This window comes from Nerophis ophidion, linkage group LG02 (assembly GCF_033978795.1).
Source record: "Nerophis ophidion isolate RoL-2023_Sa linkage group LG02, RoL_Noph_v1.0, whole genome shotgun sequence".
Classification (NCBI taxonomy): Eukaryota; Metazoa; Chordata; class Actinopteri; order Syngnathiformes; family Syngnathidae; genus Nerophis; species Nerophis ophidion.
The window spans coordinates 60,502,403-60,527,402 of record NC_084612.1 but is presented as its reverse complement, the minus strand read 5'-3'; the positions used below and the strand labels follow the sequence as shown (position 1 = coordinate 60,527,402).

Here is a 25,000-nt window from a genome sequence, read left to right as displayed (position 1 = left end):
GATATAACCAACTGTTTTTTCCTGACCTAATGTATGTAAGTATATAAATACATATAGTTGCCATCTATTTTACTCATATTGACAAAAATTGTATCGTACCTTCTTTTTTTTTATTCATAATGAAATGGTTACATTTGTACAATTTGCTTTTAAAGTCATATTTTCAGATGCATTACGTCATGATTACATAAACCAGGGGTCACCAACAAGGTGCCCGCGGGCACCAGGTCGCCCATAAGGACCAGATGAGTCGCCCGCTGGCCTGTTCTAAAAATAGCTCAAATAGCAGCACTTACCAGTGAGCTGCCTCTATTTTTTAATTGTATTTATTTACTAGCAAGCTGGTCTCACTTTGCTCGACATTTTTAATTCTAAGAGGGACAAAACTCAAAATAGAATTTGAAAATCCAAGAAAATATTTTAAAGACTTGGTCTTCACTTGTTTAAATAAATGTATATATTTTTATAACTTCCAGAAAGACAATTTTAGACAAAAAATACAACAATTAAAAAGGTTTTTATGATTTTTAAACACATATACCTTTTTACCTTTTAAATTCCTTCCTCTTCTTTCCCGAAAATTTAAATTAACGTTCAAGTATTTTTTTTTTTTTTATTGTAAATAATAATAAATACATTTAATTTAATTCTTCATTTTAGCTTGTTTTTTCGAGGAAGAATATTTGTGAAATATTTCTTCAAACTTATGATTAAAATTCAAAAAAATTATTTGGGCAAATCTAGAAAATCTGTAGGATCAAATTTTAATCTTATTTTAAAGTGGATTTTACCCTATTTAAAACATGTCATCAAAATTCTAAAATTAATTCTAATCAGGAAAAATTACTAATGATGTTCCATAAATTCTTTTTTTAATTTTTTCAAAAAGATTCGAATTAACTAGTTTTTCTCTTAAATTTTTTCGGTTGAATTTTGAATTGTCGAAATTGAAGATAAACTATGTGTCAAAATTTAATTTTTAATTTTTTTCGTGTTTTCTCCTTTTTTAAACTGTTCAATTAAGTGTTTTTTTCATCATTTATTGTCTACAGAAAACTTTCCGTAAAAGGAAAAAAAATGTACAATGGAACGACAGACAGAAATACAAATTTTTATATATATATAGATTTATTTATTAAAGGTAAATTGAGCAAATTGATAGGCGCTAGCGCCCCCCGTGACCCCTCGAAAAAAGGGAATAAGCGGTAGAAAATGGATGGATGGATGGCTATTTCCGGCAATTTATTTAAGTGTGTATCAAACTGGTAGCCCTTCGCATTATACAGTACCCAAGAAGTAGCTTTTGGTTTCAAAAAGGTTGGTGACCCCTGACATAAACAATAAAACATGAAGCAAAGTTTGTTAAATAAAAAGCATGGGGGCAAATGAATATGATATTTGTACAGTTATGACTGTTGTGCTCTTGTGATAAAGTAATAAGAATAAAAGTTCCTTGTCATCCAACCATGGATCGTTTTCTACCTCTCAATCGAACCTCGTCCAGCTTTTTTAGGACAGCTGCAGACTTTTTGGAAGAAGCTGCGTACTTCTTCAGCATCCTGCTGAATATTTCTTCCGTGTTGGGATGAGAACTGAGGAACGCTTTTTCCAGCACATACAAATCCACACCTTTGTCTTCTGGAAGAGCCGAGATGGAACTGAGACCGAAGTCAATGAGGACCAGCTCGGTCTCTGCGTGTCCATCGGGACGTCTCAGCAGCAAATTAGACGTGGTCAGGTCTCCGTGGACCACGTCCTCGTCGTGCATTCTGGCCAACATCTGACCCATTTTCTCAGCCAGACCCTCCAGGGCCACGTCGGCAGCGCAGGACGAGGCGATGTGCTCGCGCACTGTGGAGCTATCTTGGACTTCCTCCAGGAAGATGCGGTGAGTGGTGTAGTCCACAAAGTAGACCGCAGGAGCGCAGATGCCTGATGATGATAAAACATGACCTTGAATTCCCACTTCTATGAGGGGTAATAAGTCCTTTTGGAATGGAAGTTTGCTGTCATTGCACTGAACAAGTACAATTAAATGACATTTTCACTACAGACCCATTCAAGGGGGGCTCAGTTTGAGACCAGGAAAAAATGTTTTTCCTAAACTGGGAACAAAAGAGGAACGCTGATGGATCACCACAAGGGTGGCAAACTGTTTTAGTGCTAGTTGCATGAGGGTAAATAAGTAGTTTTAGTACTAGTTTCATTAAGGTAAATAAGTAATTTTAGTACTAGTTTCATGAAGGTAAATAAGTAGTTTTAGTAATAGTTTCATGAGGGTAAATAAGAAGTTTTAGTGCTGGTTTCATGAAGGTAAATAAGTAGTTTTAGTACTATCATGAGGGTAAATAAGTAGCTTTAGTACTGGTTTCATGAGGGTAAGTCGGTAAATGTATTACTGGTTTCATGAGGGTAAATAGGTAGGTTTAGTACGAGTGTAATGAGGGTAAGTAAGTAGTTTTAGTGCTAGTTTAATGAGGGTAAATAAGTAGTTTTAGTGCTAGTTTCATGAGGTTAAATAAGTAGTTTTAGTCTTAGTTTCATGGAGGTAAGTAAATAAGTAGTTTTAGTACTAGTCTCATGAAGGTAAATAAGTAGTTTTAGTGCTAGTTTCATGAAAGTAAATAAGTAGTTCTAGTAATAGTTTCAAGAGGGTAAATAAGTAGTTTTAGTACTGGTTTTATGAAGGTAAATGAGTAGCTTTTGTAATAGTTGCAGTAGGGTAAAAAAGTAGTTCTAGTAATAGTTTCAAGAGGGTAAATAAGTAGTTTTAGTACTAGTTTCCTCAAGGTAAAAAAAAAAGTAGTTTTAGTACTAGTTTAATGAGGGTAAATAAGTAGCTTTAGTAATAGTTGCAGTAGGGTAAATAAGTAGTTTTAGTACTAGTTTCATTTAGGTAAATAAGTAGTTTTGTTACTAGTTTCATGAAGGTAAAAAAGTAGTTTCCTTCCTAGTTTAATGAAGGTAAAAATGTAGTTCTAGTAATAGTTTCATGAGGGTAAATAAGTAGTTTTAGTACTAGTTTCCTTAAGGTAAATAAGTACTTGTAGTACTAGTTTAATGTGGGTAAATAAGTAGCTTTAGTAATAGTTGCAGTAGAATAAATATGAAGTTTTAGTACTAAGGTAAATAAGTAGTCTTAATACTAGTTTCATGAAGGTAAATAAGTATCTTTAGTCATAGTTTCATTAGGGTAAATAAGTAGTTTTAGTCCTAGTTTCATTAGAGTTAATAAGTAGTTTAGGTAATAATTTTATTAGAGTAAATATGTAGTTATAATCATACTTTAATGAGGGTAAAATGAAAGTTATAGCAGTTAGAGCACTATTTTCATGAAGTAAATACAGAGTTTTTGTACTAGTTTCATGACGGTAAGCAAGTAGTTTCATGACGTATGTACTATTTTCATGAGGAAAAATATTTTTATATCAGTTTCATGAGGGTAAATAAGTAGCTTTAGCAGTAGTTTTGTTTGGGTGAATTTAGTAGTTTTAGTACTAGTTTCATGAAGGTAAATACTTAATTTTTTTATTAGTTTCACAAAGGCATAGTAAGAGTTTCATGAGGGTAAATAGTAGCTTTAATTAGTTTCATGAGGGAAAATAGTTATATAAGTTTAATGAGGATAAATAAATTGTTTAGCACCAGTTTTTTAAGAGTATATTTAGTAGTTTGAGTACTAGTTTCATAAAGGTAACTGTTTTAGTCCGATACATTATGGTAAATAATTACTTTGAGTACTTATTAGTACTAGTTTTGTGAGGGTAACTGAGTTGTTTTACTACTAGTTTTCTGGAGGTAAATAAGTAGTTTGAGTAACACTTTTATTAGTCGTGAGGGTAAAATAAGTTGAAATAAACAGGTCAAATTAGTTATAACATTTGTTTCATGAGGCTACATATGTAAATATAGTACTAGTTTCGCGAGGGTAGTAAATAAAATGTTTTAATTGGTGATATTAGTTTAACTAAAAAGGTCAAATAATTTCATGTATAGTTTCAACGGCGTAATGTGTGCATGGGTGAAACAATGATAATAATAGTTTCAAGAGGGTAAATAAATACTTTTAGTAAAATGTTCAAGAAGATACATGAGTATTTCGAGTTGAAGTTTCATGAGGTTAATATGATAAAGAGTGTAAATAAATAAAAGTTTTCAGAACTCGCCTGCTCTCCGACATCTAAGAATGGCTCGAACTTCTTGTACCGTCCTTCGGTGCGTGAGTTTTTCCTCCAGAACTGGATGTCTGTAACGTTTTTGGAATCTCTCTTTTACAATTGTCGGCCTCCCTAAAAATATAGTTTTGTATATCCGCGCTTCAGCGCCTTGTTTTAATAATTCCATTTTGTTAGCAGCCTCCGTTAGCTACAAGCTGCTGCTACTCTCCGTTTTTACTTCCGGTTGCGTGTACCGGATGTCTCCATTGAAGTTTTTTTTTTACTAAACTGATCCAGTGGCATAATGAAATCATCATTTAGGCCAAGGGTGTCCAAAGTGTGGCCCCGGGGGCCATTTGCAGCCCGCAGCTAATGTTCTACTGGCCCACAACACATCATTCTAAAAATACTAAAGCATTTTTTTTAAACATTACAAAGTGGAATAAAAGAGCAAACAGGTGAAATGCAACAAGAAAAGGTTGCATTGTTGACTCTAATACTCTAATAACAACATTTTTTTAATAATTTCTCAAAAAATAATAATGAATCAACATAAATGTTGCGATAGATTATTGATTGATTTAAGGACAAGAACATAAATACAAAAAACATAAAACCTTGAAAAATGTGAAAATTATTCCCAAAAAATACATAAATGATAAATAAATGGGTTGTACTTGTATAGCGCTTTTCTACCTTCAAGGTACTCAAAGCGCTTTGACACTACTTCCACATTTACCCATTCACACACACATTCACACACTGATGGAGGGAGCTGCCATGCAAGGCGCCAGCCAGCACCCATCAGGAGCAAGGGTGAAGTGTCTTGCTCAGGACACAACGGACTTGACGAGGTTGGTACAAGGTTGGATTTGAACCAGGGACCCTCGGGTTGCGCACGGCCACTCTTCCACTGCGCCACGCCGTCCCTAATTATACTAATTATATACTAATACTAATTATACTAATTATTCTATCGATTGTTATAGTAAATATATTAAAATAATTACACTCTATAGACTATCATGTTAGATCCACTATGGACTGGACTCTCACACTATTTTGTTAGATCCACTATGGACTGGACTCACACACTATTATGTTAGATCCATTATGGACTGGACTCTCACACTATTATGTTAGATCCACTATGGACTGGACTCACACACTATTAAGTTAGATCCATTATGGACTGGACTCTCACACTATTGTGTTAGATCCCCTATGGACTGGACTCTCACACTATCGTGTTGGATCCGCTATGGGGGGTGGGGTTGCCCAAGGTTTCTCATAGTCATTCACATCTACGTCCCACTGGGGTGAGTTTTATCTTGCCCTTATGTGGGCTCTGTACCACGAATGTCATTTTGGCTTGTGCAGCCCTTTGAGACGCTTGTGATTTAGGGCTATATAAGTGAACATTGATTGATTGATTGATATAGTGCATATATATATATATATATATATATATATATATATATATATATATATATATATATATATATATATATATATATATATGAGGCTGATATAGAGATTTAAGTGTTGAATGAAAAACTATAAAAGCATGACCTATTTATGAGTGGGGCACTTTTGGATCCCCAAGAATTTTAGTGGAATTTATTAACAACTGTCTTTGATAAAAGAATAATAATAATAATAATACATTCAAATCAATTTTGCTGCTATGAATTATTGACCAATTTAGGGATCCAATTACTTCACATCAAATATTCCACTTTGAAAATCTTTTTGGGAAAAATATTGTATATTTTGTATTTTGGAACCAAAAAATAGGGTTTCGACAAAAACCTCGTAAAATTTAATAAAAATAATTAAGTAGAAATAGAGATTCAAGGGTTTTATGAAAGAAATAAGATATGACTTTTTTTTAACCTTTTTTAAGAGTGAAACCCTTCTGAGTCCCTAGAACCTAACTTGAGGGAGCCCCCCGCCCCAAAAAAAGTATATTGTATTGGTTTTGAAAATGAAAAAATATCAAATTGGCCCCTGCATGCTTTAATCTTTCAGTGCGCGGCCCTCAGTGGAAAAAGTTTGGACACCCCTGATTAAGGCAATGCATATGTATTGAGAATAAATCATAACGCATAAAGAACACATCTTTATTATTACCCCAAAAGAGGGCACCTTAACTTGGTGAATATTTGATGGTCGCAAAGCTTTAATTGAAAATAACTTCATTATTTCCCAATTTACAATTGTAGTTATTTTGCATGAAATAGTGTGTGAATGTGAGTGTGAATGTTGTCTGTCTATCTGTGTTGGCCCTGCGATGAGGTGGCGACTTGTCTAGGGTGTGCACCGCCTTCCGCCCGATTGTAACTGTGATAGGCGCCAGCGACCCCAAAAGGGAATAAGCGGTAGAAATGGATGGATGGATGGATGGATGGATGTTGGAACAGCTGGAAGACAATGCAGTAACCGTTTTAGAACACAGGATAGCAGCTGTTCACAACTGACTTTTTGTACCGCCCTACAAAGAAGAAAACACCTCGCGTTTACACTGACAGGGTTACGACTTGTCCAGGGTGTACCCCGCCTTCTGCCCAATTGTGGCTGAGATAGGCACTGCGACCCGAAAGGGAATAAGCGGTAGAAAGTGGATGGATGGATGGGTTTTGGGGGAAATCAGCCTAAAATATAAAAAAAACACATCATGGAGTTTATCAGAAAAAGTAAGTTGTACAATATAATACATTTTAATTGTAACATTTTATTGATTTTTTAAATTATTTTATCTTTTTTTATTTTTGTCAAATCTGCGGATCACACTTCTGTCCAGTTGATGGCGGTAATGCGCCTCAAATTGGCTTGCCAACTGCCAATAAAACCAGCGAAGAAGAGAACGCGGAGAAACTGCTGATGATGGATGAGAGTGACAACAAACAACGTCCATGTTGTGTTATGTTATCTACACGCCACGTCTTTAATAATAATACACCTTTGGACAACTAATAAGTAGAGAATTTGAGTTTGTGATGGCGGAAAAGTGGACCAAGAGAATTGCTGCTTTCTTCCGTAGTCCTTTTATGTTTGTGTCTTCCTCATCAGCAGATATTTTCCTGGCGGAACTACTTCGTGAACTCCGAGATGACAAAGTCCACTACATGACTAAAGTAAGTCTTGTCTAAAAAATTAAAATAAAGTTGGGTGTGCTTTTGAATTTAAAGTATGTATGTATACTTAATACTATACATACTTATATACTGTATGTAGATATACATATGTAAGTATGTACTGTAGATATTATGTACTGTATGTATATATGTATGTAAGTATGTACTGTATGTATGTATACTTATATACTTAATACTATACATACTTATGTACTGTATGTATATATATGTAAGTATGTACTGTATGTATGTATAATTATGTATTATATATATTTAATACTATACATACTTATGTACTGTATGTATATATCTAGGTAAGTATGTACTGTATGTATGTATATATTCGGTATGTAACGGTACACAAAAATTTCGGTTCGGTACGTACGTTGGTTTAGAGGTCAGGGTTCGGTTAATTTTCGATACAGTAAGAAATCAACAAAATATAAATTTTTGGGTTATTTATTTACCAAATTTGTAAACAATCGCTTTATCCTTTTAACATTGGGAACACTATAATAACGTTAATCCACATTAAACTGCCTCAAGTTGTTGCTTTGATTAAATAAAATGAAAAAACCTTTCTTCTACATATAAAAAGTTTAACATTAAACAGTTTCCATTGAAACTATTTAATGTCAACTCATCATGCTTAATTTATTACAGCATTTGGGAAGCCTGTAGTTGACTTGTATTATGTAAATGTTGTATTTGTATCAACATGTGATAGCAGGGACCCTGCTATTCAAAACTAGGCTGCTACATTACTAATGATTCATGTAACTATAGCTGAAAAATAGTACAATTGCAATAGGAGAGCCCATTCATCCATAAACACAATGGAGTTCAATGAAATAACAGACAGACAGGGCTTTGCTGCCCCTAAAACACGCACACACACACACACACACACACACACACATTGAAAAATGAGATAACTTTACGCTAAAAGCTAATTAGCCTTCATCTCAAGCCTATACTGTGAGCGAGCTGAGCTGCAGTTTAAGTTTCTAGAAGGTCAACGGGCTTATAGTGATGTTTGTAATAGTTGTGACTGGGAAGTGTTTAGTATAATTTGGGTAGAGTGCGCTCCTCCCCTGCTAGACGAATATCTGCTCAACGCTAAAGCATCTACTACATCGTTCTGAAGTCTGAATACGCACTGCTGATTGGCTGTTACATCGCTCTGAATACGCACCTGATTGGCTTTGTATGTAACCAATCAGATGGTTGTGTGGGCGGGACAATGAGGCAGAGACAGAGGCAGAAAGCAGAGCAGCCTGTGAAGACTTCTGCTTCCGAACTTGTTCGGTATGCCCGCGTGCCGAACCGAAACCCCCGTACCGAAACGGTCCGATACAAATACACGTACCGTTACACCCCTAGTATATATGTAATGTATCAACGACGTGCGGTAAACTAAACACCAGGTGAGGCATCCATACTTATTTAAAAAAAAAAAAAAAAATTTTTTTTTTTTTTTATAAACTTAAATTCACATGTGCAGCTCTAGTCATTGTTGATTTAGGATGCACATTAGAGTAACAGGATTAAAAAAGGGAGTTATTCGCTTTCATAAAAACGTTATCACAATGATATTATGATACGATAAATGGACCCAAAAATATTTGATAAAGTTGTTATTAAAAACTTTTTGGTCCCATTTGCTTTGAACAAATTAAATCAAGTATTGTGAGTGTATCTTGCCTTTCTGCATTTGTATTTCAAGCAGCAATAGCTATCCTCCATGAAAACATGCTTTGTATGACCACATTCATTTTGTCTTAAAGTCCAGTTTAGAGAAGTATTTCATCATGGATGCAGTATATAATCCTCCATATTGGCAGACACATTCATTTAATTTCATTTCATTCCAAAAAAATTAAACAATATTTTTGGCTTACTCTAATAAAAATGCCATGTTTTTTTTATAAATACAGTTAAAAAAAGGAAAGAAAAAAGGCTGACTTCTGCTGGAGAGACCTGTGTCCCAGTGTGGCGAGTCAGAGTACTGCTGAGGCATTGAACTGCAAGTTGACAATATATCGCCCCCTACCTTGAGGCAGACGTACATACTGCCTCATGGCACCAAAATCACATGGAAAGTATAAACCAAAAGAGAAATATTAAAACTTATTTTATTTTATTACTTTGTTTTGGAACATCTCATGGTTAAGCCACCTGGTGGCAGGTGAGGCACTGCCTCACTTGCCTTGCCTGACAGCACGTCACTGTAATGTATGTATATATATCTATGTAAGTATGTACTGTATGTATATATCTTTTGTATGTATGTATACATGTATTTATACTTATGTACTGTATGTATGTACTGTATGTATTTATCTATGGATGTACGTAATGTATGTGTGTATATATGTATATGTATGTACTATAGGTTATATGTACTGTATATATATATATATATATATATATATATATATATATATATATATATATGTACTGTATGTATGTATATACATGTATGTACTGTTTGTATATAGCTTTGTATGTACTCTATGTATATATGTACAGTATATATATTTGTATGTGTGTACTGTATGTATATATAAGTATATATACTTATGTACTGTATGTATGCATCTATGTAAGTATGTACTGTATGTATGTAGTGTAGGTATATATGTATGTATCTTTGTATGTATGTACTGTGAGTGTATATACATACTTATGTACTGTATTTATACAGTATATCTATGTATGTATGTACTGTATGTATATATCTTTATGTATGTATATATGTATATACTCATTAACTGTGTGTATATATGTATGTAATGTCTGTATGTATGTATATATACTTATGTACTGTATGTATGCATCTATGTAAGTGTGTACTGTATGTATGTAGTGTAGGTATATATGTATGTATCTTTGTATGTATGTACTATGTGTATATACATACTTATGTACTGTATGTATACAGTATACCTATGTATGTATGTGTATATGTATGTACTGTATGTGTATATCTTTGTATGTATGTATATATATATACTTATGTGCTGTATATATATATACTCATGTACTGTATGTATATATCTATGAATGTATGTAATGTCTGTATGTATGTATATGTATGTACTATTTGTTGTATGTACTGTATGTATATAAACTTATTTACTGTTTGTATATATCTATGTAAGCATGTACTGTATGTATGTATCTTTGTGTGTATAAATATATATATATATATATATATATTTATATATATATATATATATATATATATATATATATTTATACTTAGGTACTGTATGTATATATCTATGTAAGTATGTGTGTATGTATATATGTACTGTATGTATCTTTGTGTATATATATATATATATATGTATATATGCTTATGTACTGTATGTATATATATCTATGTAAGTATGTACTGTATGTATGTACATACTTATGTACTGTATGTATGTATATATACTTATGTACTGTATGTATATATCTATGTAATGTATGTATATATATATATATATATGTATGCTGAAGAAACAAGTGCATGTCAGAAAACCAACAAATTTAGCTGAACTGCACCAATTCTTTCAAGAAGAGTAGTCAAAAATTCAACCAGAAGCTTTTGGGTGGCTACCAAAAACACCCTATTGCAGTGAAACTTGCCAAAGGACATGTAAGCAAATATTAACATTGCTGTATGTATACTTTTGACCCAGCAGATTTGCTCACATTTTCAGGAGACTCATAATAAATAAGTTAAAAAGAACCAAACTTCATGAATGTTTTTTGTGACCAACAAGTATGTGCTCCAATCACTCTATCACAAATTAATAAGAGTTGTAGAAATGATTGGAAACTCAAAACAGCCATGACATTATGTTCTTTACAAGTGTATGTAAACTTTTGACCGGGACTGTATATATTTGTCATCCACTTCAGATCCTCCTGCTGTCGCCACTATGCGAGCATCCGTCCCTCCTTTGCTCCTCCCAATCTGTGGGTGAGGAGACGGTCCTGGAGCTCCTGTCTCTTTTCGTCCAGTGTCCGCCCAAATGCCCGGCGTATCGCACCCACCTCCTCATCGCCCTCACCTCCGTCTTCATCTGCACCTCCTGTGTGAGCCGACAAGGTCAGCTCTGTGAGGACTTCCTGGACGTGCTCCTTCAGGTGGTGCAGGACACGTCCGACTCGCCAGCCGACCCTTTGCTGAAAGCCACAGCGAGCGAATGCCTGCGAGAGATGGAGACGTGCTGTCCAGGACTCATGTCCCAGCACCTGGAGCTGCTCGCTGGACTTGGGACAAAAGAAAGTTCCAGACTTCACCAGCCTTATACAGGACTTCATACTCTGGTGTTGAGGAACTGTGTGTATAGACTGGCCCTAGACCCCGCTTGTGGCGACGAGCATCTGCAAGCACTGTTGGGGGTAAATCCATTTCCCAGCCCGGAAGCAGAGCCGGGAGAGGAAGGAGCGAACAAAGACTTGGTGGTCTTGTCCTCCCTCCTCATGGACCACATGGACACCGTGCCCGTTCTTCAGGTGGGGCGAGACTCCAAGGATCTGCGGTGCATCTTGTCTTCCATCCTGGAGAATAGTTTTCTTTTCACTCCGCTGTGTCAAGCGACCACTCTCCACAGACTGATGGAGGTGGTTGCCATGGTGCCGGCTGTCCCGCCGTCCATATTCCGGTCCCAGCTGCTGCGGCTGCTCGGCACCAGTGAGGTTTGTATACTTTGGTAACATCTTCAGCATTGCCTTGCTTTTGACCAACACGTTTAAGTGCCAAGCACCCAAGTTTTTATTGCTGTGGTTTTTAGTGGTGTCTGTTATCTTCTATCGTCCATCCATCCATCCATCTTCATCCGCTTATCCGAGGTCGGGTCGCGGGGGCAACAGCCTAAGCAGGGAAACCCAGACTTCCCTTTCCCCAGCCACTTCGTCTAGCTCTTCCCGGGGGATCCCGAGGCGTTCCCAGGCCAGCCGGGAGACATAGTTTTCCCAACGTGTCCTGGGTCTTCCCCGTGGCCTCCTACCGGTTGGACGTGCCCTAAACACCTCCCTAGGGAGGCGTTCGGGTGGCATCCTGATCAGATGCCCAAACCACCTCATCTGGCTCCTCTCGATGTGGAGGAGCAGCGGCTTTACTTTGAGCTCCTCCCGGATGGCAGAGCTTCTCATCCTATCTCTAAGGGAGAGCCCCGCCACCCGGCGGAGGAAACTCATTTCGGCCGCTTGTACCCGTGATCTTATCCTTTCGGTCATGACCCAAAGCTCATGACCATAGGTGAGGATGGGAACGTAGATCGACCGGTAAATTGAGAGCTTTGCCTTCCGGCTCAGCTACTTCTTCACCACAACGGATCGGTACAACGCCGGCATTACTGAAGACGCGGCACCGATCCGCCTGTCGATCTCACGATCCACTCTTCCCTCACTCGTGAACAAGACTCCTAGCTCCTTGAACTCCTCCACTTGGGGCAGGGTCTCCTCCCCAACCCGGAGATGGCACTCCACCCTTTTCCGGGCGAGAACCATGGACTCGGACTTGGAGGTGCTGATTCTCATTCCGGTCGCTTCACACTCGGCTGCAAACCGATCCAGTGGGAGCTGAAGATCCCGGTCAGATGAAGCCATCAGGACCACATCATCTGCAAAAAGCAGAGACGTAATCGTGCGGTCACCAAACCGGAACCCCTCAACGCCTTGACTGCGCCTAGAAATTCTGTCCATAAAAGTTATGAACAGAATCGGTGACAAAGGACAGCCTTGGCGGAGTCCAACCCTCACTGGTAATGTGTTCTACTTACTGCCGGCAATGCGGACCAAGCTCTGGCACTGATCGTACAGGGACCGGACCGCCACAATAAGACAGTTCGATACCCCATACTCTCTGAGCACTCCCCACAGGACTTCCCGAGGGACACGGTCGAATGCCTTCTCCAAGTCCACAAAGCACATGTAGACTGGTTAGGCAAACTCCCATGCACCCTCAAGAACCCTGCCGAGAGTATAGAGCTGGTCCACAGTTCCACGACCAGGACGAAAACCACACTGTTCCTCCTGAATCCGAGGTTCTTCTATCGGACTGATAAAAAAAAAAAGGTAGTTTTAGTAATAGTTTCAAGAAGGTAAAGAAGTAGTTTTAGTACTAGTTCCATTAGGGTAAATAAGTAGTTTCAGTCATAGTTTCATTAGGGTAAATAAGTAGTTTTAGTACTAGCATCATTAGGGTAAATAAGTAGTTTTAGTGTTAGTTTCTTTAGGGTGAATAAGTAGTTTTAGTACTAGTTTCATGAAGGTAAATAAGTAGTTTTGGTACTAGTTTCTTTAGGGTAAATAAGTCGTTTTTGTACTAATTTCATTAGGGTAAATAAGTAGTTTCATTAGGGTAAATAAGTAGCTTTTGTACTAGTTTCATTAGGGTAAATAAGTAGTTTTAGTGTTAGTTTCATTAGGGAAAATAAGTAGTTTTAGTGCTAGTTTCATTAGGGCAAGTAAGTAGTTTTAGTACTGGTTTTATGAAGGTAAATGAGTAGTTTTAGTACTAGTTTCATTAGGGTAAATAAGTAGTTTTAGTACTAGTTTCATTAGGGTAAATAAGTAGTTTAAGTAATAGTTTCATTAGTGTAAATATGTAGTTTTAATCAATTTCATAAAGGTAAAATGAAAGTTACAGTAGTTATAGCACTATTTTCATGAAGTAAATACAGTTTTTGTACTAGTTCGTGAGGGTAAATAGTAGTTTCATGAGGGTAAATAAGTAGTTTTAGTACTAGTTTCATTAGTTTTATTCATAATTTCATAAAGGTCAAATGAAAGGTACAGTAGTTACAGCACTATTTTTATGAAGTAAATACAGTTTTTGTACTAGTTTCATGAGGGTAAATAAGTAGTTTCATAAAGGTATTGTACTAGTTTCATGAGGGAAAAATATTTTTTATACTAGTTTCATGAGGGTATATAAGTAGTTTTAGTACTAGTTTAATTAGGATAAGTAAGTAGTTTTAGTACTAGTTTAATAAGGTAAAAAAGTAGTTTTAGTACTAGTTTCATGAAGGTGCATAGGTAGTTTTAGTGCTAGTTTCATTAGGGTACATAAGGGGTTTTAGTACTAGTTTAATTAGGGTGAATAAGTAGTTTCAGTATTAGTTTCATTACTATAAATAAGTAGTTTTTGTACTAGTTTCATTATGGTAAATAAGTAGTTTTAGTGCTAGTTTCATTAGGGTAAATTAGTAGTTTTAGTGGTAGTTTCATAAGTGTAAATAAGTAGTTTTTGTACTAGTTTCATTAGGGCAAGTAAGTAGTTTTAGTGCTAGTTTGATTAGGGTAAATAAGTATTTTCAGTACTAGTTTCATTAGGGTAAATAAGTAGTTTTAGTACTAGTTTCATGATGGTAAATAAGTAGTTTTAGTGCTAGTTTCATTAGGGTAAATAAGTAGTTATAGTGCTAGTTTCTTCAGGATAAATAAGTAGTTTTAGTACTAGTTTCATTTAAGTAAATAAGTAGATTTAGTACTAGTTTCATGAAGGTAAATATGTAGTTTTAGTACACGTTTCATAGGGTAGGATCTCATTGTCAAGTTACTGCACTTTTAATACATCCATCTTTTTTCTTCCGCTTGTCCCTTTTGGGGTCGTAATTCATTATAACTAATATTAATAATTATTATTAATAATTACAGATAGAAACGCTAACAAAGGCTTCCTTATTGTCCAATGTCTGCTCTGTCACTCAAAGGTCGCAGACATTTCCTACGTATGTTTTACGCTTAAAAGTTTTTTTTACTGCAGAATTTTGCAGTACAATTAACAGTGCTACTGTTTTTCATTTTATAGTAAAAAATAACCTTGGATTTGTCTGTAAAAAACTGGCAGCTGAGACAGTAAAACTTCACTATAAAAATAACAGTTGTACTGTTTTTTAATTTCCAATAATGCACTGTAAAAAAACAAAAACAAAAAACCTTGCGGTAGATTTTACAGAAAAAAACTGGCAGCTCAATCGCAAGAATGTCAACGTAAAAACAACAGTTACAGTTTTTCGTTTTGCAGTAATTTGTCGAGGAGGGGGAAATAATCGATTTTGAGATACATCGTAATTCGGACAGGACGATTACATAGTCGATTAGTAAACTTATAAAATTAATCATTGATTTGTTGTTTGTGAATTAAGTTATTGAGACAGTTTTAAAATTTGACTAAATGCAGCGAGCCTAATTACAGAGAGCTCCGAGCAGTTCCTTTATTTTGGGGCACTTATGTTGCAGTTTTGCACATATTTCCATGCATTTAATAAATGGGGTGGGAATTTCTTAATACAAATGCACCATTTTTAAAAGTTGCAAGTGATAAACGCTTATTTAGTAAAATGCAAAGAAATGTAAAACTGCATCAATATACATAAATTAAAGATGCATCAATAATCGATATTAATCGAATCTTAACTCCTGAATTGTAATCAAATCGTGAGGTGGCCAAAGATTCCCACCTCTAGTAATTTGGTGTAAAACCCCCTCGGAAATTTTACAATAAAATTCTGGTGACTGAGCTGGCAGTTTTTTACCGTAAAATCTATATATATTTTTTTTACAGGCTAACTAGTTAGCATCAATTGAACCCGGTGATCTCTGCTACTGTACCTTATATTTACATACGCCGGTATGAGGCTAAATTCCTTGCCCGTGCTCGTTGTTGCATGGTAAAAATCGCTGTTTGGCCCACAGACCAATGACACATTGGACAAAGTTGCGAGGCAGCGCATAATTTATGAGGGGCCGTTACGGAGATTATTCAGAATTATCCTCTTACTTACACTACTGAAATGCTCTCACAAAAACAACTGAAATAATTTTTCTTTCACAAACACTACTGAAACACTAATACTCACTACTGAAATGTTTTCCTCTCACACACACTACTGAAATGTTTTCCTCTCACACACACTACTGAAACACTCTCGTACACACTACTGAAACACTGCCATACATACTACTGAAATGTTTTCCTCTCACACACACTACTGAAACAGTCTCATACATACTACTGAAATGTTTTCCTCTCACACACTACTGTAGTGTTTTTCAACATTTTTTGAGGCAAGGCACATTTTTTCCTTTTGAAAAAATCCGGAGGCACACCACCAGCAGACATCATTAAACAACGAAACTCAATTGACAATAAAAAGTTGTCGTTGCAATTGTTGGATATGATTTCAAACCATAAGCAAGCATGCATCTATATAGCTCTTGTCTCAAAGTAAGTGGATTGTCACCACCCGTCACATCACGCCCTGACTTATTTGGAGTTTATTGCTGTTTTCTTGTGTGTAGTGTTTTAGTTCTTGTCTTTTGCTCCTATTTTAATGGCTTTTTCTCTTTTTTTTGGTATTTTCCTGTTGCAATTTAATGTTTTCCTTTGAGCAATATTTCCCGCATCTACTTTGTTTTAGCAATCAAGAAGATTTTAGTTGTTTGTATCTTTCTTTGTGGGGACATTGTTGATTGTCATGTCATGTTCGGATGTACTTTGTGGACGCCGTCTTTGCTCCACAGTAAGTCTTTGCTGTCGTCTAGCATTCTGTTTTTCTTTACTTTGCAACCAGTTCAGTTATAGTTTCGTTCTGCATAGCCTTCCCTAAGCTTCAATTACTCACCTTTTGTTTATTTTTGTTTAAAGCATTGGATACCATTTTTAACTGCACGCTGCCTCCCGCTGTTTCCGACATCGACAAAGCAATTAGCTACCTTCTGCCACCTACTGAAATGGAAGAGTATTACATGGTTACTCTGCCGAGCTCTAGACAGCACCGACACTCAACAACAACACATCATTTGCAGACTATAATTACTGGTTTGCAAAAAAAATGTTTTACCTAATTGGGTTAAATTAGGTCATCTCCCACGGCACAGTGGTTGAAAAACACTGCACTACTTGAACACTCTCATACACCAAACTGAAATGTTTTCCTCTCACACACACTATTGAAACACTCTCATTCACTACTGAAACACTCTCATACACCCAACTGAAATGTGTTCCTCTCACACACTACTGAAACACTCTCATAAACATTACTGAAAAGTTTTCCTCTTACACACACTACTGAAACACTCTCATAAACACTACTGAAAAGTTTTCCTCTTACACACACTACTGAAACACTCTCATAAACACTACTGAAAAGTTTTCCTCTTACACACACTACTGAAACACTCTCATAAACACTACTGAAATGTTTTAAACTCTTTCAGTAGTGTATGAGAGTGTTTCAGTAGTGTCTGTGAAACACTACTGAAATGTTTTTAACTCTTTCAGTAGTGTATGAGAGTGTTTCAGTAGTGTGTGAGAGGAAAACATTTCAATTGTTTATGTGAGAGGTAATTCTGAATAATGTCCCTAACGGCCCCCTAATAATAATTTGTGGTTGAATTTGCGTAAATTAGCTCGATCATGACTTCCTGCGGGGAGTGATTACTTTACTGAAAACCCTTGATTGTCCTTTTAAAGCCTGCAAGTGTACCACAGTTTGGAGCGTGCTCAGTGCTACTGACATCTAATGTCCTGCTTCCAGGTGTGTCTTCTCCACAGCACCCTGCTGATGAAGTGCGCGTACACGGACAGCCTGTTCAGCACCGACGACGAAGCATTCCTCCTGAAGCGTTTGGTCGTTCTCTCCCAACATCCGCTGCTCAAGAAACCCGAGAAGCTTTTCTTCATGGACTACATCTTGCATTTCCCCGAGAACCGACCCATCGGCTGTGGGAGCGGTCCGGAAAGCGTCCCCGTGCTGCTGACGCCCCACTTGGGCAGCACTATGGCGCCCACCGTGCTGGACGACGACGCTTCCATGCTGGCGCGCTTCAACCTGCTGGCGCTGATCTACCAGGAGGAAGACGGCGGCGAGGAGAGCAAGGGGATGTTGTATCTCCACCAACACGTCGCCTCGCTCCTCCGCCTCGTGGAAAAAGGATGCGGCAGAGAAATGTCAGTCACCTTTTTTCGCGCCGTCTTCCTGTTTCTCACCTACTTTTGTCCCGTGGGGAAGTACTCTCGCAGCATCGCAGATGGACTCTGCGAGCTCTATCGGCGTCGACCGCGCCTGGCGCCAAACATCATCAACTTGGCCGACCGGACGGTTGACGTGTTCCCCGAATGCCGCTGGGCTGCGCAGCTGTGCAGGGCCCTGCAGGGAGTCATCGTTGAGGCTCCGCCCTCTCACCTGAGCTGGCAAGACCTCACCTGGCACCTGAAGGTGTTGGCTCGGGTGGCGGAAGAAGACCAAATCCCTCAGCAACGCACCCTCAGCCTTCTTTCCGACATGCTCACAGCGCCATCGTCGCCGTTGCGGACGAGTGCCGACTGGCGTCTGGGAAACGCCGTGCTGGATGTTTGCCGGCGCCTGATGACACACGCCAGCCTGAGCTCGCTGTTCGTCACTCTGGCCGACATCCTGCAGCGCCTGGCACGTTGCTACGGGGACTCGGACATTGAGGATCACGCCCGACTTTACTACACCCTCCTGACGAGTCTGAGCAAGGAGAAGATGTCTGGCATCTTGGCGCAAGGTGCGCGGGAGGAGGGCCAGCAGACCAAGCAGCGCTCGCTGTCCTGCATCATGGCGGACGGCGAGAAGCTGAGCGTTCACCCGACCCATCAACACGTGTTCAGGCTGGACGAGGTAAGAAACCAAAGCCACCTAGAACGGGAGACATTTCCCGAGCGGACAGACGGCGCTTCAGGACTTGAAGCCTACAGAGATCAATTCAAGGACCCTCGCTTTGGCTCCCAGCTGTCTTTATTCTATCATCTCCGCCCCCTTCCCAGCATGCCCTGCTTCCATCAGCTTTTCAGCATCCGCCTGCACTTCAGCTTCAGGGATCATCCCTGCCAAGACCTCAGCGACATCCATGTCCCCTGCCTGTTGGCGGGAAGGACATCTCCCGTGGTGGAGCTCAGGCTGAAGCCCCGGTTGCCAGTCCCCACCGTCCTCCGCGCCAGCGCTCTGTTCAGCACCTCCAACGGTCTAACTTGGCACACATCCCTGCCAGACGTCCACGTGGTCCTTCACCAGACCCTGAGACCTCTGCCCGTCCCCGACACTTGGCCCCCAGCAGACAAGCTGCATGTCTTTGAGAGCCTGTGGGAGGAAATCAGCCAGGAACAGAAAGAAGATGCCAGGAGCTTGTTTTGTTGCCAGATGCAACCAAAGGAAGTGGAATCTTTGGTGCAGAAACACCTGCTTCCCTTTGTCGTATCGGAACTTTCTGAGCAGGCCAAAGTCCGCTTGCTCTTTTTCATTCCGCCACAGTTTCACATCTTGATGAAAGTGGCTTCAGAAGAAGACGCCGTCCACTTCAGTATCGCCACAGATAACTGGCGGCTGCTGCCTCACGTGACCTCCTTTCTGTGCACTTTGACCGCCAGTCCATGAAACCTTTACTACTCAGTGACTGAACAACAACAACTTCTTCTGTAATAATCTAAAAGCTGTTGTCACACAATCGGCCATCCTGAAAACGTTTTAGAAGCCTTGACACTGACACTTCTTAGCGTGACGGATAGGCGTGTCCCAAATTGATATCTGTGTCGATATCAGCAGAAAGCGTAAGTATCGGATTATCTGGGCTTGCATGTCAAATACAAGCAGTTTCCTAGTGCGAAGCTGGACAACCAGCTAACATCCAAATTTCCAATAAACACACACGTTTAATCTTTTCTTCTTAGTCAAGTCATTTACAAAATGTATACATGGTCAGCTCGCAGCTACACAACAGCTAAGCACACAATGGTGCAAGCTAGGAATGCCTAATAAGGGTGTTTTTTGGAACAACATTGCAGTCTAAAATGTGTCAATATAAACAAGTATCAAATAATTATAGTCGCGTAATACTTACAAATACAAACTCTTTATGGTAAAACCCTATTAGAAAGTATCAAGTAACAAACGTGTTCGCATCATTCAATATACTGCGACATGAGCGCAACTTCATACATTGTTGTGGCCACGAGGTGTCGCCCAAAAAAATAAAATAATAATAATAATAAATTAATTTACTTTCCCTGAATATCTAAAAGTAATTATATTCTCTTCATGTCATATTATGCTCCTTCCAGTGTTGTTTTTAGTTTTAGTTTGTATCCAATCAGAATTTTTATTAACTGGGTGACTGCTGGCAGTCATTCTAGAGAATATTAGCATCTCCTATTGTCTTCTTCGCTTTGTGACACGGGTCTTAAATGGCTCTTTGAATGGTAAAGGATACTGATCCCAGAACCATGTATATCAAATATTTCCGGATGGTTCAACCGCCACCCGCCCGAATCTAATTAAAATCTAGTTTTTCGTCATGTCACCCGCCCGACCCGCGGTTTATCCGGGGATGAGACCGCAAACCGCGCATTTCTAGTGCTCGTCCTTAGTACCGGCGGTGACTTTTCCTCCTGCAGGCAGCGCTGGCTACACCTCCCTCCACAGTGACATTTACGTGTCCTGTGATTGGATACTCACCAGGACCGTTAGCAGATGAATTTGAGAACACATACAGTTGATAGACAGTTGCAATAGCCAATCAGATCACAAGTTGTTGGCATTAACCTATCTAGGTAGCCTGATGTTAACGAGACTGTGATTGGATACTCACTTGTCAGTCCAAAGTGAGTATCCAATCACAAGTTTCAACTTAGCAGGAAGTGTTGACCCACAAGTAAGGAGAACAAAACGTTGATTAGGTGGCAGATATATATTGTGATGTTATGAGCTAGGTAACATAAGAACTCCATTACCCAGCATGCCACAGGTTGTTGAATGTAGACATGCCGGCAGCTGAATGTTATTGACTTCAGTCTTTCTTGTGAAAGACTGAGCATTTTTTGGGAAGCTGTTTTTATACCCAATCATGGCACCCACCTGTTCCCAATTAGCCTGCACACATGTGGGATGTTCCAAATAAGTGTTTAATGAACATTCCTCAACTTTATCAGTATTTATTGCCACCTTTCCCAACTTCTTTGTCACGTGTTGCTGGCATCAAATTCCAAAGTTAATGATTATTTGCAAAAAAAAATGTATATCAGTTTGAACATCAAATATGTTGTCTTTGTAGCATTTTCAACTGAATATGGGTTGAAAATGATTTGGAAATCATTGTATTCCGTTTATATTTACATCTAACACAATTTGCCAACTCATATGGAAACGGGGTTTGTATATTAAATATATAGAGACAAAGTATGCATTTGTTATCATATTTAAAACTATGAAAAGTGCATATTTTTTATTGTCAATTTATTTTAACAGACATGTGTAATCCAGAAAAATGTACTAAATGTAATCAATGACTTTCAATTTGTTTATAATGTAATCAACACAACATACAACATGACAAATTATTATATTATTATGTTTAATTCACAAGTTCATCCCAAACTCAGATGAAACAAACTGCAAAATTCCAGTAGTGTGCAACAATGAAAGTATGATGAAATTATCAGATGTGGTGGCGTTCTTATATGTATATATAATAGTAATAATAATAATAATGATATACATATACATGTTTATTTGGCTATATCAGTGAGACTTCTGAAGTTTGGTTCCAGGTGAGACGGTAATGCAGCCTGCTGGCTGAGGAGTTTGTCCATGATGGCGATCTCTGCGTCTCTTTTCTGCACGTTATCCTCAGGAGTCCAGGACATGTCGTGTTGCAGTTTGAATGCTCCCACAAACTGGTGAGGACAACTGGGGCCCCATTCCTGACAAAACATCACAAGAAAAATCACCAAATAATTACCGGTAACATGCTTCTTTTTTTTCACTATTTCTTCGGTCAGTTGGCAACAAAATAAACAAATAATTTTACATTCATAAACTGAAAATGTTGCAGACCGAAAGGGTTTAAGCTTAAGTTGTACACTTATTGCGCCTAACCTTATAAACCAGTGATGTCAAACTCAAATACAGAACGGGACAAAATTTAAAACTGAACAAAGCCGTGGGCCGAGGTTGAACAAATTAACCCTTTAATAGGGACCCAAACAAGTTTTGCATTGAATATTGACCAGCAAGGCTTATACAACTTTATAGTGACATGCAAAATCGAGTTTTAAATAATAATAATTAAAAAATATCAATGGCATATCAAATAAAATAAAAATACAAAATGAATGCCTCTTTTTGGCGGCAGGTTTGAGTTGGGGCGGGGTTTAGTGGTAGTGGGGGTGTATATTGTAGCGTCCCAGAAGAGTAAGTGATGCAAGGGGTTCTGGGTATTTGTTCAGTTGTGTTTATGTTGTTTTACGTTGCGGATTTTCTCCCAAATGTGTTTGTCATTCTTGTTTGCTGTGGGTTCACAGTGTGACGCATATTTGTAACAGTGTTACCCTTGTTTATACGGCCACCCTCAGTGTGACCTGTATGGCTGTTGACCAAGTATGGATTGCATACACTTGTGTGTCTGTATGAGCCGCATATATTATGTGAGTGGGCCGGCACGCTGTTAGTATGGAGGAAAAGCGGACGTGGCGACATGTTGTAGAGAACGCCAAAGACAGTGCCTTTACGGCCTGCCCCCAATATTATTGTCTGGGTGGAAATCGGGAGAAATTCGGGAGGGGCACTGAACTTCTGGAGTCTCCCGGGAAAATCGGGAGGGTAATAGCAGTGAATGCGGTGTTACAGCGGCGGGCCAACTCTAATGTTAATTTGATATTGCCTCAAGGGCCAAATGAAATTACATTTGGCCCGCGAGCCAGACTTTGACACCCATGCTATAAACAATGTCAAATACAAGATGAGTGTCCAAAAAATATAACATTTCCTTTGCACAACATATTATAAATAGACCTTGTACACAACATAAACACTGTTCAATTATACACACAGTAAAGACATACATGTACACGTGTTAGTTAAACCTTTGTACCAATCATATACTATATACCAGTGGTTCTCAACCTTTTTTCAGTGATGTACCCCCTGTGAACATTTTTTTAATTCAAGTACCCCCTAATCAGAGCAAAGCATTTTTGGTTGAAAAAAAAAAAGATAAAGAAGTAAAATAAGTGAAGTGAATTATATTTATATAGCGCTTTCTCTCTAGTGACTCAAAGCACTTTACATTGTGAAACCCAATATCTAAGTTACATTTAAACCAGTGTAAGTGGCACTGGGAACTCTGTGGGTAAAGTGTCTTGCCCAAGGACACAGTGGCAGTGACTAGGATGGCAGAAGCGGGGGTCGAACCGGGAACCCTCAAGTTGCTGGCACGGCCACTCAACCAACCGAGCTATACCACCCCAAAATACAGCACTATGTCATCAGTTTTTGATTTATTAAATTGTATAACAGTGCAAAATTTGTAGTGGTCTTTCTTGAAATATTTGGAAAAAAAGAAATAAAAATAACTAAAAACTTGTTGAAAAATAAACAAGCGATTCAGTTATAAATAAAGATTTCTACACATAGAAGTAATCATCAACTTAAAGTGCCCTCTTTGGGGATTGTAACAGGGATCCATCTGGATTCATGAACTTAATTTTAAACATTTCTTCACAAAAAAAGAAATCTTTAACATCAATATATATGAAACATGTCCACAAAAAAATCTAGCTGTCAAAATGGAATATTGCATTGTTGCATTTCTTTTCACAGTTTATGAACTGTTGAAGTATTATTCAATAAATATATTTATAAAGGATTTTTGAATTGTTGCTATTTTTAGAATATTTAAAAAAAAATCTCACATACCCTCTGGCATACCTTCAAGTACCCGCAGGGGTAAGCGTACCCCCATTTGAGAACCACTGTCATATACAAACAATTATACTTCCATTATTATTGATATCCCACATTTAGTTTGTAATTAACAATAAACATAGTATTAACTATGCTTCTTTCTTTTGAAACATTTCAGATATCAAATTCTCATAAGTGTTTTTTATGCTGCTGGTCATCCATGAGTGGGATTGGCTGATATCATTACATGTATGAACTGTGTTCCTGATCTATGATGAGTACTATTGACAGTTCAACAATATCAACACTATATTTAAACGAGTACTGTATTCTATTATCCATCCATCTATTTCTACTGCTTGTCTCTTTCGGGGTGTTGGATGAGTCCATGGTTCTCGCCCGGAAAAGGGTAGAGTGCCATCTCCAGGTTGGGGATGAGACCCTGTCCCAAGTGGAGGAGTTCAAGTACCTCGGAGTCTTGTTCACGAGTGGGGGAAGAGTGGATCGTGAGGTCGACAGGCGGATCGGCGCGGCGTCTTCAGTAATGCGGACGCTGTATCGATCCGTTTGTGGTGAAGAAGGAGCTGAGCCGGAAGGCAAAGCTCTCAATTTACCGGTCGATCTACGTTCTCATCCTCACCTATTGTCATGAGTTTGGGCTTCCCTGACCCGACCTCGGATAAGCGGAAGAAGATGGATGGATCTTTGATCATAAATTAAAAAACATTTTTACTGTACTCTTTAAAATCCTTTGGGTTTTTTTGCCTTTAAGGTCCTCCTGTGTACAGGATCTTAATCCGCATTTGTAAACGGGAACAAAAACAACAGCAAAATTATTTTGAAGGAATAAAAAGACTTAATTACACTAGTGTCGATCATATACTGATACTCCCCTTGGTATCAACGACACCAATGTATGGATCGATCCATCTTACGCGTCATGTACTTCTTCTGACTGCGGCAATGCTGACATCAACATTTGTTGTTCCTCTCT

At 38.2% G+C, this 25,000-nt stretch overlaps 3 protein-coding genes across 3 annotated transcripts in view; 1 reads left to right on the top strand and 2 right to left on the bottom strand.

The window, feature by feature from the left end:
• Positions 1–88: 88 nt before the first annotated feature.
• tp53rk (TP53 regulating kinase) lies at positions 89–4,430 on the bottom strand. Its single transcript, XM_061887868.1, has 2 exons — positions 4,167–4,430; positions 89–1,932 (listed from the first exon to the last, which is right to left on the bottom strand). The coding sequence occupies exons 1-2, from the start codon at positions 4,342–4,344 to the stop codon at positions 1,457–1,459; spliced, it is 654 nt and encodes a 217-aa protein (XP_061743852.1). The 5' UTR covers positions 4,345–4,430; the 3' UTR covers positions 89–1,456.
• A 2,589-nt stretch (positions 4,431–7,019) lies between these two features.
• On the top strand, positions 7,020–19,988 carry ap5b1 (adaptor related protein complex 5 subunit beta 1). Its single transcript, XM_061887823.1, has 3 exons — positions 7,020–7,294; positions 11,210–11,992; positions 17,845–19,988. Exons 1-3 carry the CDS (start codon positions 7,157–7,159, stop codon positions 19,702–19,704), a joined length of 2,781 nt encoding a protein of 926 aa, XP_061743807.1. The 5' UTR covers positions 7,020–7,156; the 3' UTR covers positions 19,705–19,988.
• A 1,671-nt stretch (positions 19,989–21,659) lies between these two features.
• The window catches only part of lg02h1orf50 (linkage group 02 C1orf50 homolog), an 11,328-nt gene continuing 7,987 nt past the window's right edge, over positions 21,660–25,000 (bottom strand). Inside the window, exon 5 of the mRNA XM_061887835.1 lies at positions 21,660–22,025. Coding sequence (XP_061743819.1) covers positions 21,831–22,025 — 195 coding nt within the window. The 3' untranslated portion in view covers positions 21,660–21,830. The remainder of the gene's footprint in view (positions 22,026–25,000) is intronic.

Coding starts and splice junctions, on each gene's coding strand:
- ap5b1 (XM_061887823.1), top strand. CDS start 7,157: ATGGCGGAAAAGTGGACCAAGAGAATTGCTGCTTTCTTCCGTAGTCCT. Junction 7,295..11,209: donor AAGTCCACTACATGACTAAA/GTAAGTCTTGTC, acceptor CATCCACTTCAG/ATCCTCCTGCTGTCGCCACT. Junction 11,993..17,844: donor GGCTGCTCGGCACCAGTGAG/GTTTGTATACTT, acceptor TCCTGCTTCCAG/GTGTGTCTTCTCCACAGCAC.
- tp53rk (XM_061887868.1), bottom strand. CDS start 4,344: ATGGAATTATTAAAACAAGGCGCTGAAGCGCGGATATACAAAACTATA. Junction 1,933..4,166: donor TCTTAGATGTCGGAGAGCAG/GCGAGTTCTGAA, acceptor TATCATCATCAG/GCATCTGCGCTCCTGCGGTC.